Below are 16,884 nucleotides of genomic sequence, written 5' to 3'. Positions count from 1 at the left end.
ATAAAAGTAATATTTTTAACCAATCAGAAGACAGTTAATACACCAAATTTATTTATACACAGATAGCATCTAGAATACAGATAAAGTAATAAACAAAATACTTGGTTTTAAGATACTTCTAATCCGTTTATTATTATGACGTTGCATAAACAATAAATAAACAAGAATATATATATATTTATAAATTTGCATACATTGTATTTCAATAGCCTTTTCTTAACCTTTTTCCAAATACTGTTATACAATTCTCCATATGAAGTATCTAATTTATGGAAGCCATGATTCACTCACAAAATGTTTTCTAAAGTTTGGAAGATAAACTCGAAAACATTTTGAATTTAACCTTTACTCATTTAAATTGGTCTCAGCTTTTTCCCCTTTATAAAAGGACAAGAATTAACACAGATTTTTACTTGAACATATCATTAATAATTGATTATTTCCAATAAGGTACACCATGATTTATATTTTCATTTCCAAAGGAAATACATCAATTTACATTTAACAGATAAAAACAAAGAATAATACATTTATCAGTATTGAAATACCAAAACTATAAATCAGACTGAATTTCAACCATTTAATAAAACATATAATAAATACTTGGTTTGTCCTTGATCTTTCAGCAGAATTTAAAGGTCACCTTAAATGTTAACATGCATCAATAAAATACTGCAAATATAAATCACTACCTAAAATAATTTTCTACACATACAGCCTCTTACAGCTAAGGTCCAATAAAGATACCTTCAACAGGGTTAAAATATTTTTTGTATATTAACTAATTAATCCAACAAATGATTGTCTAATTATAAATTTTTCGTAAGTTTTGATGGAAAGCCAATTTGTGTTATGATACTGTCATGTGACAAATGTGTAAACAAACATTCAATTAAAAAACACACAAGTGTAACAGCATAATAGTGAAAAATTAATAGCGTGCTGCATCATCAAATATTAAAACATATAAGCTGGAATATGTATTCTTGTTCATGTTTCACATATTAATAAAAAATATGAAGAAACGAGTACATATTTCTTATACATTATCTTACAAAATAATTTTTAATCGATAAGAACTAGGGGTAGTAATTTTGCATGAAAGTACCAATACATACAATGGACTCCTTATATAAAAATAAGAAGATGTGATATGATTGTGAATAAGAAAACTCTCCACAAGAGACCAAATGATATATGGTAATTTCATTGGTTTTGTTTATATTAAAAGATAATGATAATCAAATGTTTCAATGCAAATGTATTTGTCAACAAAACAACAGTCAAATCCATTAATTCATTCATACAAAAAGTAATTTTCTCATCAGGCTTTTAATGATGAATAAAAGTATTGATCAGGAATGTAGTTAAAAAAAACAAAACTTAAAAGGTTTGAATGTTTGTAGATGATTGACACATATCTAATAATATGACAGCTGAAGTGAACAGTTGGTCATCTTGACTAGTATCCCATAAGATATCGTTGACTTATCCCTCTCAAATCTCATTTAGAAACATACCTACTAGTACATTTACTTAAATATTATCTAACCCTTTACGAAATAATGACTAAAGGAATAACAGAGCTGTATTTTTATTTTGTCGATGCAGTTTTTTTTTATTTGCGACATTAAGCAATCATATCCAAAATTGATGGAGGCAACTCTTCAAATCCATAACTGTAAATCCATTTCTAATGCATTACCATTAAAATATGTATTATTAAACTTTTCAAATATTCCATAATCATCACACTGGAATTGGATAACACTTGCTAATGACTTCAACAGTAAGACTTGGAATTGATGGCACACATCATCCAATAAAATTTGTTGTAACATGCCACATCGCATTAGAAACAAAACATGGATTGTTAGTAACACACACATTAAAAACATCACAAAAATGCTTTTCTAATGTGACTTAAAACAAAACTTAAATAGCTAAAAAACATAGACTAAAATATTGAGCAAAAAACGGACAGAATAACAAAAATCTAACAAATAAGTTACTACCCATATTTACAATTGTAAACACCAAAAAAAATCTTATTTACAGTCTATATGTACAATTAAAAATCATCAATGCTATGACATCTCTACAGAAATATAATACAAAGTATATACACATTTAAACGCCCATTAGTCCATCATTATTAAATAACCTGAAACAATACATAAATCATTTCATGTCATCTAACACAATAAATCAGACTCAATAAGAACTATTAATGCCTATTTTTAAAAATCTTGGACTGATGAATTATGGGAAATATGTTGTAGAAGAGAGCATGAGGATGACATTTCACAGATAAACATTAAAATGAGGATGCCCCATTTATAAATTACATCTTTTCATGAGACTCAATCAACTTTATTAAGTGTGACTTCATGGAAACTTTAAAACCATATCACAAAACTAAAGCTATTCTACTATAAATGTATCACAGATTTATTATGCAGAACAATCCTCAGATCTGAAGACTTGCATGTGGACGGATTTGTAATGGAATGTATAAATAGGGATTAAGCTGGAATGCAGTTTTTGAAGATCACTCACAACCATTCTTTAACACCATTGATTTTCACATCACATAGCTATCTTTTGTTGTTTTTGGCCTGGTTTATCCTACAAAAAAGAGTTGCTATGTTAAAACATAAGTTACACCAGCAGTTTCAGCAATATATGGTCAACTGAAATGTGAAACAACCAAAAACATTTTAAAGGAACAATCACATTAAAGTATTTGTACATATGCAAATTTTGTTTAGAGTGTAAGACATTCGGTCATAAATTTTTAAAGTATGATTATTAGAGTATAGTAATCATATTGAAGACTCAGAATTCAACCTGTCAATAAAAACTTGACATATCAGTTTAACCCTGCAACATGTGCCTGTCCAAATTCAGGATCTTTGTCAGTGATGTCATTTGTTATACTGTGGATTCTTTTATCTTCATGGAATACTAATTTTCCTGAATTGGAAGAAAAATACATTTTTAATGACACTTTATTTCATGGTTTAGCCAAAATTTGCATTCAATCATATGAGAAATGTATACTTTGTTCAATATATATATTTATGGTTCATCTATACCCACGAAACTAAAAATAATGAATCCTGGTTATATGAATGCATTTTTGTCTTGTATACAATTTGGTATTATTTGCAGGTCTTGAATAGTCTATGTTAAATTTATTTACAACTTTTCCAGACTTCAGTGTGAACTAAGGTTTCCTGTTGAGGGCCATACTTTGACCTATAATTGTTAACTTTTTATTCATTGTGACTTGGATGGATAGTTGTATCATTTGCACTCATACCCCATCTTCTTATATATATATTGATAGGATTTAGACATATTTGTATTGTATGGATGAAGATTGCATAATGATTTCAGTTGTATTTTGTTTGGTTTTATTTGTTGTTAGGTTGATATTGACCCAACAAAATTCTCTTTTTTAGTATTTCCTATACTCTTATCTACCGTAATGTACTGAAACAAATAAAAAGTTACTTTTTCTGTTTTGTAGTTAAAGTAAGTACGCAAAAAAAATATTCAAATCATTTTCAACTACATTTTACTGTGTAAGAAAGGCACTCATAAAAGGCACAAACAACACACAATACATTAATATATATACACACACACAAAAACAGTGTTAAATAAATTAAGCTAATTAGTAGAATTACTATAACATGTAGTAGAAGAATATAACCAATTGTGGATGGTTAGTTGAGAGGACATTACAAAAACTATAGAAATTGGAACACATTCTGTTATCAAACTTGGGAGACTACCAGTTTTTTACTTTGCCATTTTCTTATCAAATGGGTATTTTTTGTGTGATTTTCCAAAGCAAACACCAATAAATTATTGGTAAAGGTTTTCAAACAATGGACAGATATCCAATCATGGTGTAACATTATTTAACATTTCAATTAGGTTTATAAACAACAAAATTATCTATCATCCTGAGATGCAGCTGTCTGAACATTTTATTCAGGGCTTTTTAGAATTAATTCATATTTGAAAGAGAGGTGGAGGAGTGTCAGAAGGCATTTTTTTTTTTAATTTGACAGGGGGTGGTTATTTTAGTCAGGGTAAGATAAAAGTAACTACCCCCAACATTTATTTCTTCAAATTCAAAGTAAAATTAATTTAAAAAAAAATCCCCATCATTTATTTTACATGACCAAGGAATAAATATAAAACTGATTTTTTGTAACTGTTTTTGAAGTAAAGATATTGTATCATATTGACAAATTATCAAAAGCTAAAATTAAAATTAATAGAAGCATTATTTTTCACACAGAATAGCTAGCTACCTACTACACAAACACATAAAACTTGTTTCTTTTTACACTAAAAGCTGCTTCTACTTTAAAGCTATCTGAAGCTCAAACAACAAACCTGCCAGAGTTGGAGAGAGGTTATTTAGTAACTATGGTATATATCTGATTGTATTACAGCTATATACCAAGTACCATAGTCTCTGTTACATTTTTGTATTAAGTCTACAAAAGGCTCAATCAGATTTTTTAATACATTTAAGTTAAAAAAAATAATACATCTATTTCGTAAACTGTTTAAGATTCAATTTAAATATCATTATTATATAGGTGTGCACATTAATCGAAAAGTGATCATTAATTACACAGCATCTATTTTTAGAATTACACAAAAATCTTGAAATTGCTAGTTTCATCTTATTTTAGCAATTCTAAAATTTTACGCTTTTTCAAATCTATTACTTAACAATAAAGACACTACAATGATATCAGAATTCAATTTGTCACGAAATGTACATCATTTACAATTTTAATGAACTTTATAGAATTTTATTTTATAAACTGAATTTTAAAAATCACTATAATTGACTATTTAAAACTATGATTGATTTTTTTTTAATTCAGAAAGTATTCTAAAGAATATTTTATATTACTGTCATTATCTCATCACCTTTGGGGTATTTAAATACCTATTGCCTGACCAGAATAAAAAATTGTCAACACAATTTGTCCATTTAAATTGTACATTAAGTATTGTGAGAGCTCATCAACAGGTGGTCATTTAACTACCCAGTAAAAAAATATTCACTATTTCTAAAAGGTAAAATTTATATGACCGATAGCTAGCTTGCTTTCCTCATGCATCATGACCAATGTCCTGAATAAGATATGGGACATTTTAAGCCATTTCTTTTTGTGTCTCTAAATAGTCAAGATGGAAATTTCAATCAGTGGATTTAGTTTATAAAAAAGGAGATATATGTTTGCTTCATGGTGTTTTTAATGTGGGATGTATTTTAAGTTTTTGATTCCTGAATGGAATTAAAGTGTTTGTGAAATGGATTTTTTGGGATATGTGAATAATTCTACAAGATGAATTATGTGTGGCGTAGTGTTTTCTAATGGGATATATTTTCATGTTATATTCAGATTCCTGAAATGGAATAGAAGTGATGCTGAGTTTCATTTAATATTCAGGATCTACTTCAATTGGAATTACTGTTAAAAATTTATTTTCAATATATCAAAAAAAGTACAAATGGCTTATAGTGAATAGAAATTTCAGTGCTTTATTCTTCATTATGAAAGTGGGATATACCAGCAATGATTTATTTGTGATTGTAAGCAAAATAAATAAATTTACAATAAATATCTTGATTAAAAAGAACAAATATTGTATTTAATGTAAAATGTCCCATACCTAAATAGAATAGTTCATTCAGGACATTAAACATGAGGAAAGCAAGCTAGCTACATGTATCATTCATTTAAATTAGCTCTGTCAAAAACAAACCAGGTAAATAAATCTACAGGTAGTTAAATGACCACCTGTTGATAATAGCTCTCACAATACCTATTGTACAATTTAAATGGACAAATTGTAATGACAATTTTTTAAACTGGTCAGGCAATAGGTAATTCTCTACCACAAAGCTTATTGGATAGGCACAGTAATTACAAAAAGTGCAGATAAGAAGTTTTTTTTTTGTAATATTAGTAAAACTCTCTGGCAGGTTGGTATCATAGCTACCTGGAAAACCACTCAACATACTCGCTCTGTGAAGGTGGCGTGACATAAGGTATTTGATTTAGATAGTGACGCATGCCTCCATAACCTGGTGCTACGATCGTGTTTCCACGATTCAAAACACCTGTACCATTGTCTGTTTTACTATTTCCTCTTCTTCTACCCCCACCTAGATAAAAATAGAAGTGATGCAATATAGACCACACCTGGCATGTACTAATATATACTCACCTTGATAGTATCCATTCTGTTGGAATAAATAACTTGTGAAAATTATCAAATCTTTACTATAGGAAATTATCAGATCTTCATCTTAGAAAATTATCAAATCTTTATCATAGGAAATTACATCTATATACATTGTAACCGGACTCATAGAATTTTATCAAATATATGCAGACTTAGATTCACTAGTAATCATGATACACTAATTTTCCTGCATTTCAAGTGAAAGGTTATAAAAAAATCTAAACGAGTTCAACAGAAAAAAATTATAAACTTAATATAGGATTGCAAGATATAAAATATAATATCATATTCAAAATTTTTAAATATTTCCCTAAACCCAATGTGATTAAAGTACAAAAACGCTATGGCCATGCTTCACATACAAGGATTTGACCAATCAACCTTTTACTGGTTAATGATTAATTCAGAATCCTATGGATTTGCCTTAAAGAAATATGCTTCAAATAATATAAGGACCAATTTCATTGGTTGTGACAATAATAATTTGTTGTTTAAAAAACAAGAAGAAAGCATAGTCAGATCCATAGCTAAGCATGATCACATGTTCTGTATTTCAATCAGTTTGGTCTAAACCCCAATCTTGATCACAACACATCTAACAATTTTTAAGCATGACCAAGATTTTTACTCCATGTAACTCTGGAGATAAGAAACTGTACTAGATGTCTTAGCTACTCACCCCAATCTAAAAAGGATTGAAATTGGCCCCTTAAAGGTAATGTCTAACATTTCTGTGCATTATGATCAAGATCAAAGCATGCTTCCCAATGCCCACACAGCCATCTTATGATAAAATCTACCATCAAAATACTTTTGAAAACTACAATTGACAAACCTCTCTGCAGTGACTCAGGAGTATTTTCATCATATATGGCACCTCCATTCCAGATGGGTGAAGATCCTAGATGCATTGTTGTCACTTTGACTGGTACCTGTGTTTTATACTGACTGATTCCTGGCAGTGTTCCCTCAACCATGTTAACCTTCAAAACACAATGTATTTAGAAAGGTCACTCAAGAATACGTTTTTGTTTATGTTTGATTGAATAAACAGTTAGTTATTACCTGTTCATGTAATATTAATCATGATAATTGCATACTAGAATTTAAATGCTTATTGTAGTAGAATGTCATAGTATAGTTTCTTTTCCCACCCACACACCATTGACCTCAGAAGAAATGTTCAAGGTCAATGTTAGAAATTGCTACCCATTATGTCGTTTGTGATAAAATGATTCTAAACACATCTAGTTAAAAAAAATCAATAAAAAATAAACATATATCTTGGTAAAATCACTTTTTGAATATTTTTTGAAGTGCTAGCAATTCAGTGTTGATATATACCTAACAATAACAATTTCTTTGATTTCCACAAAGAAATTAAAACCTGATAAAATTTCGTGTTTTATAAACACATGGAAACACTTTGGACAACATCATTTTTCAGTTCAGCCCTTTTTCTTGACCCATGAAAAATAGCACGATAACTTTTGGAAACTAAGACTTGTTCTGAACAACACACCTGTCTGATATACCCCTCGTGAGACATACCTGTTGTTGATCCATGTAATATAATTCAGCTTTTGTCCTTTCCTCCTCATTGACTGGTATACCATCAATAACCATTAACTGTTTTAATCTGAACACTAATAGTGGTCTGTGAAGATGACGTCTGGCAGCCTAAAATGTTAACAATAATAACAGGGCTTATACATGTATTTATATGTTATAACAAGAAATTTTTCACCCAAAGAAACAAACACTAATGTTCATGCACATATTTTTTTCTCCTTTTTATGTGACAGCATAAATATGTAATTGGTTAATCATGGAATGCGTTAAATATGAACTGATAATCATTGAATGGCTTCAGCATAAACCTGGTTATCATGGAATGGCTTAAGCATAAACCTGATTAATCATGGAATGGCTTTTGCATAAACCTGATTAATCATGGAATGGTTTTTGCATAAACCTGATTAATCACAGAATGGCTTTTGCATAAACCTGATAAATCACAGAATGGCTTTGGCATAAACCTGATTAATCAAATAATGGCTTTGGCATAAACCTGATTAATACTGGAATGGCTTTGGAATAAACCAAATTAATCATTGAATGACTTAAGCATAAACCTGATTAATCATCGAATGGCTTTAGCAAAAACCTGATCAATCATGGAATTGCTTTCGCATAAACCTGATTAATCACAGAATGGCTTCGGCATAAACCTGATTAAGCATGGAATGGCTTTGGCATAAACCTGATTAATCATGGTATTGCTATGCATCTAATAATAATACTGATTAAAAACTTACAGGATTGTTGACCAAAGATATTTCTATCATGTTTACTAAATTATCTAACTTCTCCAGTTCTGATATTTCCTGTAATAATAAAAAACACACATTACAAACACTTGCACAAAAGGAGTTAGCAATGTGTTTAAGAGAAGACTATTGCGATTTTTATTCTCAAACTTCTTTGCCAAATAAAGCCTATTTCACCAAAATATTCATTTTATCTAACTCTCATTTATCTGTTTCTATATATTTCAATTCATTCTACTTTATCCCCACATTTGCTCTTCTCACTCCATGTTTTGCAATCTTTCATTCTGTATCATTTACTCTTCCATATTGTGAAAACAAAAACTTGCTGCTGCGTTTTAGTCTTTGATAGCATTATTTGTATTCTTGATTCTTGAAATTGCAATAATTAGTATTTTTTTTTACCTTGGTTCAACAATCACAATAATAAATGAATAAAATTGAGAATGGAAATGGGGAATGTGTCAAAGAGACAACAACCCCACCATAGAAAAACAACAGAAGGTCACCAACAGGTCTTCAATGTAGCGAGAAATTCCCGCACCTGGCGGCGTCCTTCAGCTGGCCCCATGAATTTCTGAGTTCACAGTGCTGTGGATTTATTATTATTTGTGGGATACCAATTTTAATCGATTTCATGGGTACAGGTGACCCACAAAATTTAATGTTCAACAATAGTAAATATTTAAGAGGCTTGTAAGCAGACTGCAATACAACCATAAAATTAAATAACCATGTAAGTTTTCAATAATCCACGAAAATTGGTACCAATTAAAATAAATGAATTCACAATTATAAGTAAAATTTGTAATACCTGAACTCTATTAGACCCAAGGTAAAGCCTCTGTAAATGTTCCAAACAATGTAGATTTGATAAATCTCTGATACGATTCTCTTCAATATGAAGTTCCTGTAGATTCCATTGGTTAATAAAGGAAGTCTCAAAAATGTTCTTTATCTTATTTCTATCCAGCACTAACTCTCTTAAGTCATGCAGTCCCTCTAACCCTTCTACTTTCAGAATTTCATTCCCTGAAAATGTAAGTTTAAATAATTAACATTTATGATTGGAAATAAGAGTCAAAATCTAACCTTGTTTTTTGGTGTAGTATAGTGTTGCTCAGTCAATAATAGTATATGCAATTTTCTGTGGCCTGTGTTTGTCTTTTCATTCTTTTTAATTTATTAACATGGTATTGCCAGGTTTTTTCTTTGTCTTAAGATTTGTTATTGTCCATGTGGTATCTTTTGATTCATTTTAGCAAGTAAGTAATGAATAAATTTAGAGGGTTACACAATCTAGAGGGTCTTTTTTTATGTCAATAAAACTGAACTATCATTCATTATGCATTCAATAATCTATTTGTTTGTAAAAGAGCTACATTAAGGTGGTACCTAACACTACAGGGAGATAACTCTGTAAAGTTAGCTAAACATTTTAATGACATTGTGTTGTAAAAGGAATATAAAGCTTCTCAATGATCAAAATTGGTGTTTGTCAAACTGCTATATAACCAGTGTAATTTTTCGGATAAAACGGTTGGTTCCAAATTTTTGAAATTTTTATAGTTTTCATAAAGGGTCAAAGTAAATACTTTGACAAAATTTTATGAAAATTAAACGAGCCAAATTAATTTTAGTGAAAGTGTTGGGTACCACCTTAAGGTAGATTGATGGTATACCGCCATCTTGGATTGTACAATCACAGTACAAAATCGGTCTAATTATTTTGCTAAATCTGCAAATTTAGAGACAGATTTGCAATTCAATAGTTAGACTGCTTTTTCTATTTCAACAACTCATTGCTTGAAAAATAGCACAGCGACTCATACTTTTTATCAAATTTTTGAAAAGAGCATGGAAAAATCTTCATTTTGGCAAATTATAAATTATAAAAAAAATCTGTCTCAAAAAATATGTACTTGTGATCTACCTTAAATAGATTACTTAGAATATACAGTCATAAACACATAAGCTTAACTAAATTTAGTTTTATATAGTTGGGGTAACATTGTTTTGTTCCTACAGCATTTTTACTTGTCTCATAGATTGATTCATTGAATGCTGTTTAGCAACTTATAAGTACAAAACAGCTGTACATCGTTATCTAGTAGACAAATTATCTTAGTGGTAAAAAATTCTTTTCACAATGTTACAGAAAATTAATATAAAGGAAAAAGAAATTGGTCATGTGAAAGTGCTTAAATCAGGTCACTTTACCTTAAAATCACCAAAGTTTCACACAGGCAACCAACAATTTTAAAAAACATTATTACAACAATATTAGCAAAACTGAACTTTGAAACCTATAATGGTTAAAAAAATAAATGATTTGAAATCCCCTATATATCTACAACTAGCACACATTTGTTTTACAGAATCACCATTGACTGTTTTAGGATTAGATATAAAATTTTACCTTGTAAAAACAAAGCCTTGAGTGATGTCAGTCTACCCAACTGTAAAGCAGCCATATCTTTTATATTGTTATACCTAATAAAGTAAAAATATATAAATTGATAACGAGTAATACATCTGTATTTTTCTTTTATAAAAAATTGTATATACAATGAAATAAAATGTAAAATTAAACATCGTTTTATCTTTATTTTTATATTTCAACTCCTAAAACATGCAACATTGGTTCAAGAAGTCGTAATAAAATTCTCCCAATTCATAAAAAGGGATTTTTTATTTACATACAAATTAAATGTGTAACAGTAATCATCAATTTTAAATAAAAATAAATAAGAGATAAGTGTATGGAATATCACAATCATATAGAAAATAAAAAAATTAATCACAAATAATATTACAAGTGTTGTAATATGAATAAACCATATGATAAATAAAATCCTCTTTTACTTACTTGATCTATGAATACACAAAAAAACATTTGTAATAAAAATATTGTCATTTTTACAGAAATGTTAGTTATCCATGAAAAATTGGGAAACAAAGTATAAAGTAGTTTCACAGTATACAAAAAAAACTTACCCAAGATGTAAAACCTCTAAGCTCTCCATAACTGGTGTCATAGAGTCTGTACTGTTATTATTGAAGAAATCTCCTGATCTGTTATTGTTTATTGTGCTTACAACTCTTTTGTTCTGTTGTGGCTTAGAACGAGGCATGATGCATTCTATATGATTGTGATTTAAACAAAGTACCTGTAATAGATTTCAATTATGTCATGTTAACTGATATCCTAAAATAAAAGCAGCAAATACACTTTTTTTGCATTTTCATTGATTTTCTAATTACTGATTTTTGACACCTGAATTAAGATTTTTTGAGGCACTTTAATTTAAACTTGAAAGGTGGGATATTTAAAACAAATTGCTTCAAAAAAGAAATATAGTACATTTCCCCTCAAATTAAACCAATCATAAATCTGATTTTACTTTTTGTTGTTGCTCATAATTAACATAGTACCATGATGTCCTCCACAGAGTAGGTATCTTGCAGAAAATAATTGTAGAAACGGTAGTCAAAAGTCCTTATTATGAAAACGATCTATTGAATTTCTGTACCTACCCGTAAATTTGGAAGATGAATCAGTCCACTAAATGATGTCAAATTATTGTGCTCAAGATTGACACTAAAAAAATAAATAAAAAAAAATCATTACAGTTTGTTCAAGTAATAAATTCTCACAGAAAATACAATTTGTTCAACAAATATAAATTTCTAGACTACAATCTGGATTTGAGAATAAAACTCACAATGGATCACTTAATATTGATTTTAAAAATTACATGTGATTAATTTAAATGTTATTTTCCTATGTAAACAATTCTCATGTATTGATTTAGAAGAACATGTTTTTGTGTAACCCTGTAGAAAAAGATTTGAAATTTGTTCAACCTGCATATGTTGCACACTAAAAATGAGGTATCTTTTAACTGACAGGACTAAAAATATATAATACAATTTAATTCTGAATCTTTTTTGGGGCCTTATGAACAACAGTGTTTTCTAAGTGTCATCTCTAATTGTACTGAAAGTCTACATATATTAATCAACCTGTTCAATTTACATTTTATTTTATGTTTTTTTTCCATCTTTGAGATGAGGCTTAATTCTTACACACAAAAAAACATCACACATAGTCATAGAAAACTATGCTATGGATAGATCTTAACAGTCACGATTTGATCATTACCTTCTAAGATTAAGGAATGTATCATTGAGACCCAAGTCAACAATACGAATGGCACTGTTTGGCAGATCAAGTTCTCTAACATCTTCAAAGTTAGAATGACCTAACTTCTCTGCAACAAAATCTGGTGTCAACCGACCACCAAATGTATCCTTGGCTATACTACCCTCAGTAGCTTCCTACAAGTAAAACATTCTTTTTAAAATCTATATTCAAAATATACAAAAATCCAGTAACAAAGTATGGTATGGTATGGATCCTTATAGTTATACCAGTTATCAGTTTCCAGTCAAAGTCAAAAAATTTAATCTATATTCAAAACATACGAAACTCAAGTGAAAGAGTATGGTATGGATCTTTTTATTTATTTTTAATTTCTGCATTGTCTGGTCATGGACAATGATAATGATTCAAAAATTACGTAATACATCTGAATTACTCTCATTAATTGCAATTCCAAAGTGATCAAACTAATCAAGTTCACCAAAGCAAAATTGATTTCAATGCCTTATACTTTTTTTGTTAACTTTTCGCTCAAATAAACCAAATTGTCAAAGTTGAGAAAATCTGCTTAATGTGCTAGATAAGTTTCCATGTTTTTATAACAAGTGAAAGAGGTGAAGACTTTTTGTTTAGAGAAAATACATAATAATAGAACTACTGTGTATTGATTTATTTTCCTGGGTACTAATTTTTGTCGATTGAGAAAATATTGTATTCTTGTGAATATTTAACTCTGAGTTTTATTTAAAGTCTGTATACAAGCCTATAGATAATCTGTACCTCAATGATTATTCAAATTAGAATTTCTTTTATACCTGAGAAATCCACAAAAAGTGGTATCAAACAAATAATAATGAATCCACAGCATCTCATTTAACAACTTACAATGGCTAAACCATCCAAGGCTTTTAATGTCTTCAGATGATAAATAATAAACAGCCTGTAATTGTCCATTTCATGTACCACAGGATTTCCATACAGGTCTATAATCACAAGATTGGGTAATGTCTACAAATAGAAAAAATATCCATCGTTCACTGGTAATAAATATTACCTTAAAAAAGAATAAGCAACATCAATATACAGTGAAACCTGGGTAAACCGAACCCTGATAAAACCAAATTTCAGTTTAAACCTAACAATTTTCAAAGTCCCACAAAATTTCCCTATCAATTAACGTAAATGTAACCTGAATAAACCGAATCCTGTCAACACCGAACTCCGAACGCTTTTTGAAGGCTCGTTATTGAATTTGTATCTAAAAATTACCTGTCAAAATCGATCAATACCAATCAACACAAAACAATATTATTAATTATTTGCATGATTTAATTAAACAAACACAGGATGTCAGAGTATTCCCGAGGGTATTTGAGGTTTAATGAACTTATGAGTTGTTATTACAAACTAATTAGCATGTCTGTGTCCATGTATAAAGTGATTTTATGGTAAAGAAACTTTGAACTGGTCAGGTACCCCCATCGCCGATAATGACACGAACTTTCCCTCAGATTAATTAAAGGCACTTAACTCAAAAACTCGTAACTGCCATCCTGTAGCTAAACTGTTTAATTAAATAATAGTTTAAAAGCCTTTCACTGGATTAAGAAGACATGCAACACAACAACGTCAATGGATTTCGATTGCTGAATTCCCTTTAGAGGCCGTATATATTTGATTGGAATGCTCCCGAAAACTTCCGTTGGCTATTTAGAAACGATAAATACCGAGAATAAACTGGATCCCTGCTTTTGTTACACTGTTATAGTGTGCCAAAGTATGAATCAGCGGGTGACCAGTTTAGTCCGAGAAATCATGTGTACAATGACGTTCCCGATTTAACTACGGAATCGTCATTTGAAAGTGACTGTGAATCTGAATTGGTCAGTGAATTAACGGATGAAAAAATAATTATAAAAAGCAAAATCGCCCCACGTCGGACATCTTCCAACGACGAGCGTGATTGACGGAGTGGCGTTTGATTTGTAAACAAAAATGTAGCAATACGTCTATCTTTATCTTCTTTTATTTTTACATTTACATCTAAATCACCACATAAATAAACTGTCGTCTGTTGGTACACCTATTATCCCTTGTCAGTAATTGTAAATGCCAACATTATTTTGGTGTTGACTTCCGTTTACCTCTACAATCCGAACACCTGCGAAAACCGAACAAAACGCAAAGTCCCGTGGGTGTTCGGTTTGGACAGGTTTCACTGTACTTGTGTCAAAGATGTCCTTTTATTTTTGGGTGTTCTTATATATTTTAGAAAAAAATATAAGAAACTATCTTAAATAATCCTTAATTTTCATTTGATGGTATATCTTCATTTAAGGCAGTATACTAAAATACTTATTCTACAGATTATTGCTTTTTTCTTTAAACTGATCTGGATTATCATTTGTATTTCACTTCTATGTTATTTGTAAATGTATGTGTATTTGTCGCTCCTGTTACGCAGGAAATCTGTGTTTGAGTGTATTTTGAATAAACAGTTAAACAGTTAAATTACTTTCATCAAAGAATCAATCAGTATTAGAGAAGTTATAAATTTTGAGATTTTTTAACAATAATCTGTGTACATAGAAATGCCAAACACAGCTTGCACTATATATTTTGTGTTCAGATAGAGTGAGGTTTAGGTCAAATTCATATTTTGTAAAGTTCACAACATGAATTACATATAAAATTCATATGATCATAAATTCATGGTAAACTACTTTGACAAAAAATCTTTTAACTGATATAGGAGGACTCACTAAAAAGATGGATGAACAGACTGAAAACATAATGGAACCTTCATTGTAGGCAGGACATAAAAAAAAGATGAAGAATGTTATCTTACCTTTAAAAAGAAGATTTCTCGAACAGAATTCAGTATATTGTTGCCCACATATAATTCTACCAACGACATCAGTTTCTGTACACCAGCAAGGGAGACAATTTTGTTATTTTCCAGGGACAGATAACACAAGCCAGTGAGAAACTGTACCCCTGTATTCTCTAGTGTGGAGATATAGTTTGAGTCCAGACTTAATCTGCGTAGCTGAATCAATTTACCGATTCCTTCTAGCTTTGATAAACAGTTATTATCCAAATATAATTCATGTAACTTTAAACAGTTTTCTAGTCCCTACAAAATGAAATTTGAAAATACAATTATATTAATCTATGCAAAGGTATTGTGAAAGTAAATTTTATAAAGGAGGCAGAAAGTTACGTTAAACCTGGGAGAGTTTAGAGCGGCAATCATATTTATAAAACATGCAAAATTAAGAAAAATAATAATTCATTGTCAAATGTAATTTGTATCATTTAAAAAAATATATAACAGCCCTAATTGAATAAATAAAATTTGTCCGCCAACTGTGCTCATCAAAATTTACTCATTTCAGAGTAATTGATAAATTAAATCAGTAACCAATAAAAAAACTAATTTTCTTTAAACATAAATCTATATTTATCAATATTCATAGAAGAACATTATCTAACTCAATCACTTGAAATGAAATTTCTGGTGGAAAGATGTCTTATTGGCAATTGTACCACATCTTCTTTATAGTCTTAAATTGTTTTACATTGTCTTATCGGGGCCTTTTATAGCTGACTATATGCGGTATGGGCTTTGCTCATTGTTGAAGGCCGTACAGTGACCTATAATTGTTAATGTTTGTGTCATTTTGGTCTTTTGTGGATAGTTGTCTCATTGGCAATCATACCACATCTTCTTTTTTATATTAGATTTATAGATTAAAACGACATCTAGCCAATCCATCAGTTCTTATTAACTTACCTCTATCTTCGTGAGATCATTATCAGCAAAGGATGCCCACTTTAGATTCTCTAGTTTTTCCAGTCCTGATAACTTTGTTAAATGTTGTTTGTCTAAGTTCAGTGATGTAACCTAAACAAAAACATATTTTATATAAAAAAACATATATTTATATCAATGCCAATGCTACAATAAAAACCTAATCTCTTATCAATACAACATTACTCTTGAAATGTAAGAAATGCAAGTATTTTTTTTAATAAAAAAATTAAGGATCTATTTTACTACAAAACTACAGACAACTTTTTAAACAGCATTCTTCT

At 29.6% G+C, this 16,884-nt stretch overlaps 1 protein-coding gene across 8 annotated transcripts in view; it reads right to left on the bottom strand.

Annotated features, from left to right (window-relative positions):
* Positions 1 to 218: 218 nt before the first annotated feature.
* Positions 219 to 16,884, bottom strand: part of LOC134711239 (leucine-rich repeat-containing protein 9-like) — a 47,121-nt gene continuing 30,455 nt past the window's right edge. For 5 of the 8 annotated variants that reach the window (XM_063571724.1, XM_063571728.1, XM_063571723.1 and 2 more), the window contains 13 exons: positions 16,583 to 16,693; positions 15,635 to 15,922; positions 13,672 to 13,794; positions 12,787 to 12,962; positions 12,159 to 12,222; positions 11,619 to 11,791; positions 11,041 to 11,114; positions 9,436 to 9,653; positions 8,610 to 8,678; positions 7,843 to 7,971; positions 7,127 to 7,274; positions 6,046 to 6,211; positions 219 to 2,628 (listed from right to left, as the gene is read on the bottom strand). In XM_063571724.1, the coding sequence (XP_063427794.1) occupies positions 2,598 to 2,628; positions 6,046 to 6,211; positions 7,127 to 7,274; positions 7,843 to 7,971; positions 8,610 to 8,678; positions 9,436 to 9,653; positions 11,041 to 11,114; positions 11,619 to 11,791; positions 12,159 to 12,222; positions 12,787 to 12,962; positions 13,672 to 13,794; positions 15,635 to 15,922; positions 16,583 to 16,693 (1,770 nt within the window). In that variant the 3' untranslated portion in view covers positions 219 to 2,597. Of the gene's footprint in view, positions 2,629 to 6,045; positions 6,212 to 6,273; positions 6,290 to 7,126; positions 7,275 to 7,842; positions 7,972 to 8,609; positions 8,679 to 9,435; positions 9,654 to 11,040; positions 11,115 to 11,618; positions 11,792 to 12,158; positions 12,223 to 12,786; positions 12,963 to 13,671; positions 13,795 to 15,634; positions 15,923 to 16,582; positions 16,694 to 16,884 lie in introns of all 8 variants that reach the window. The other 3 variants (XM_063571730.1, XM_063571727.1, XM_063571731.1) reach the window with 3 other exon arrangements.

This window comes from Mytilus trossulus, chromosome 3 (assembly GCF_036588685.1).
Source record: "Mytilus trossulus isolate FHL-02 chromosome 3, PNRI_Mtr1.1.1.hap1, whole genome shotgun sequence".
Taxonomy (NCBI): domain Eukaryota; kingdom Metazoa; phylum Mollusca; class Bivalvia; order Mytilida; family Mytilidae; genus Mytilus; species Mytilus trossulus.
Note: the sequence above shows the minus strand (reverse complement) of the source record. Positions and strands in the feature narration are given on the sequence as shown.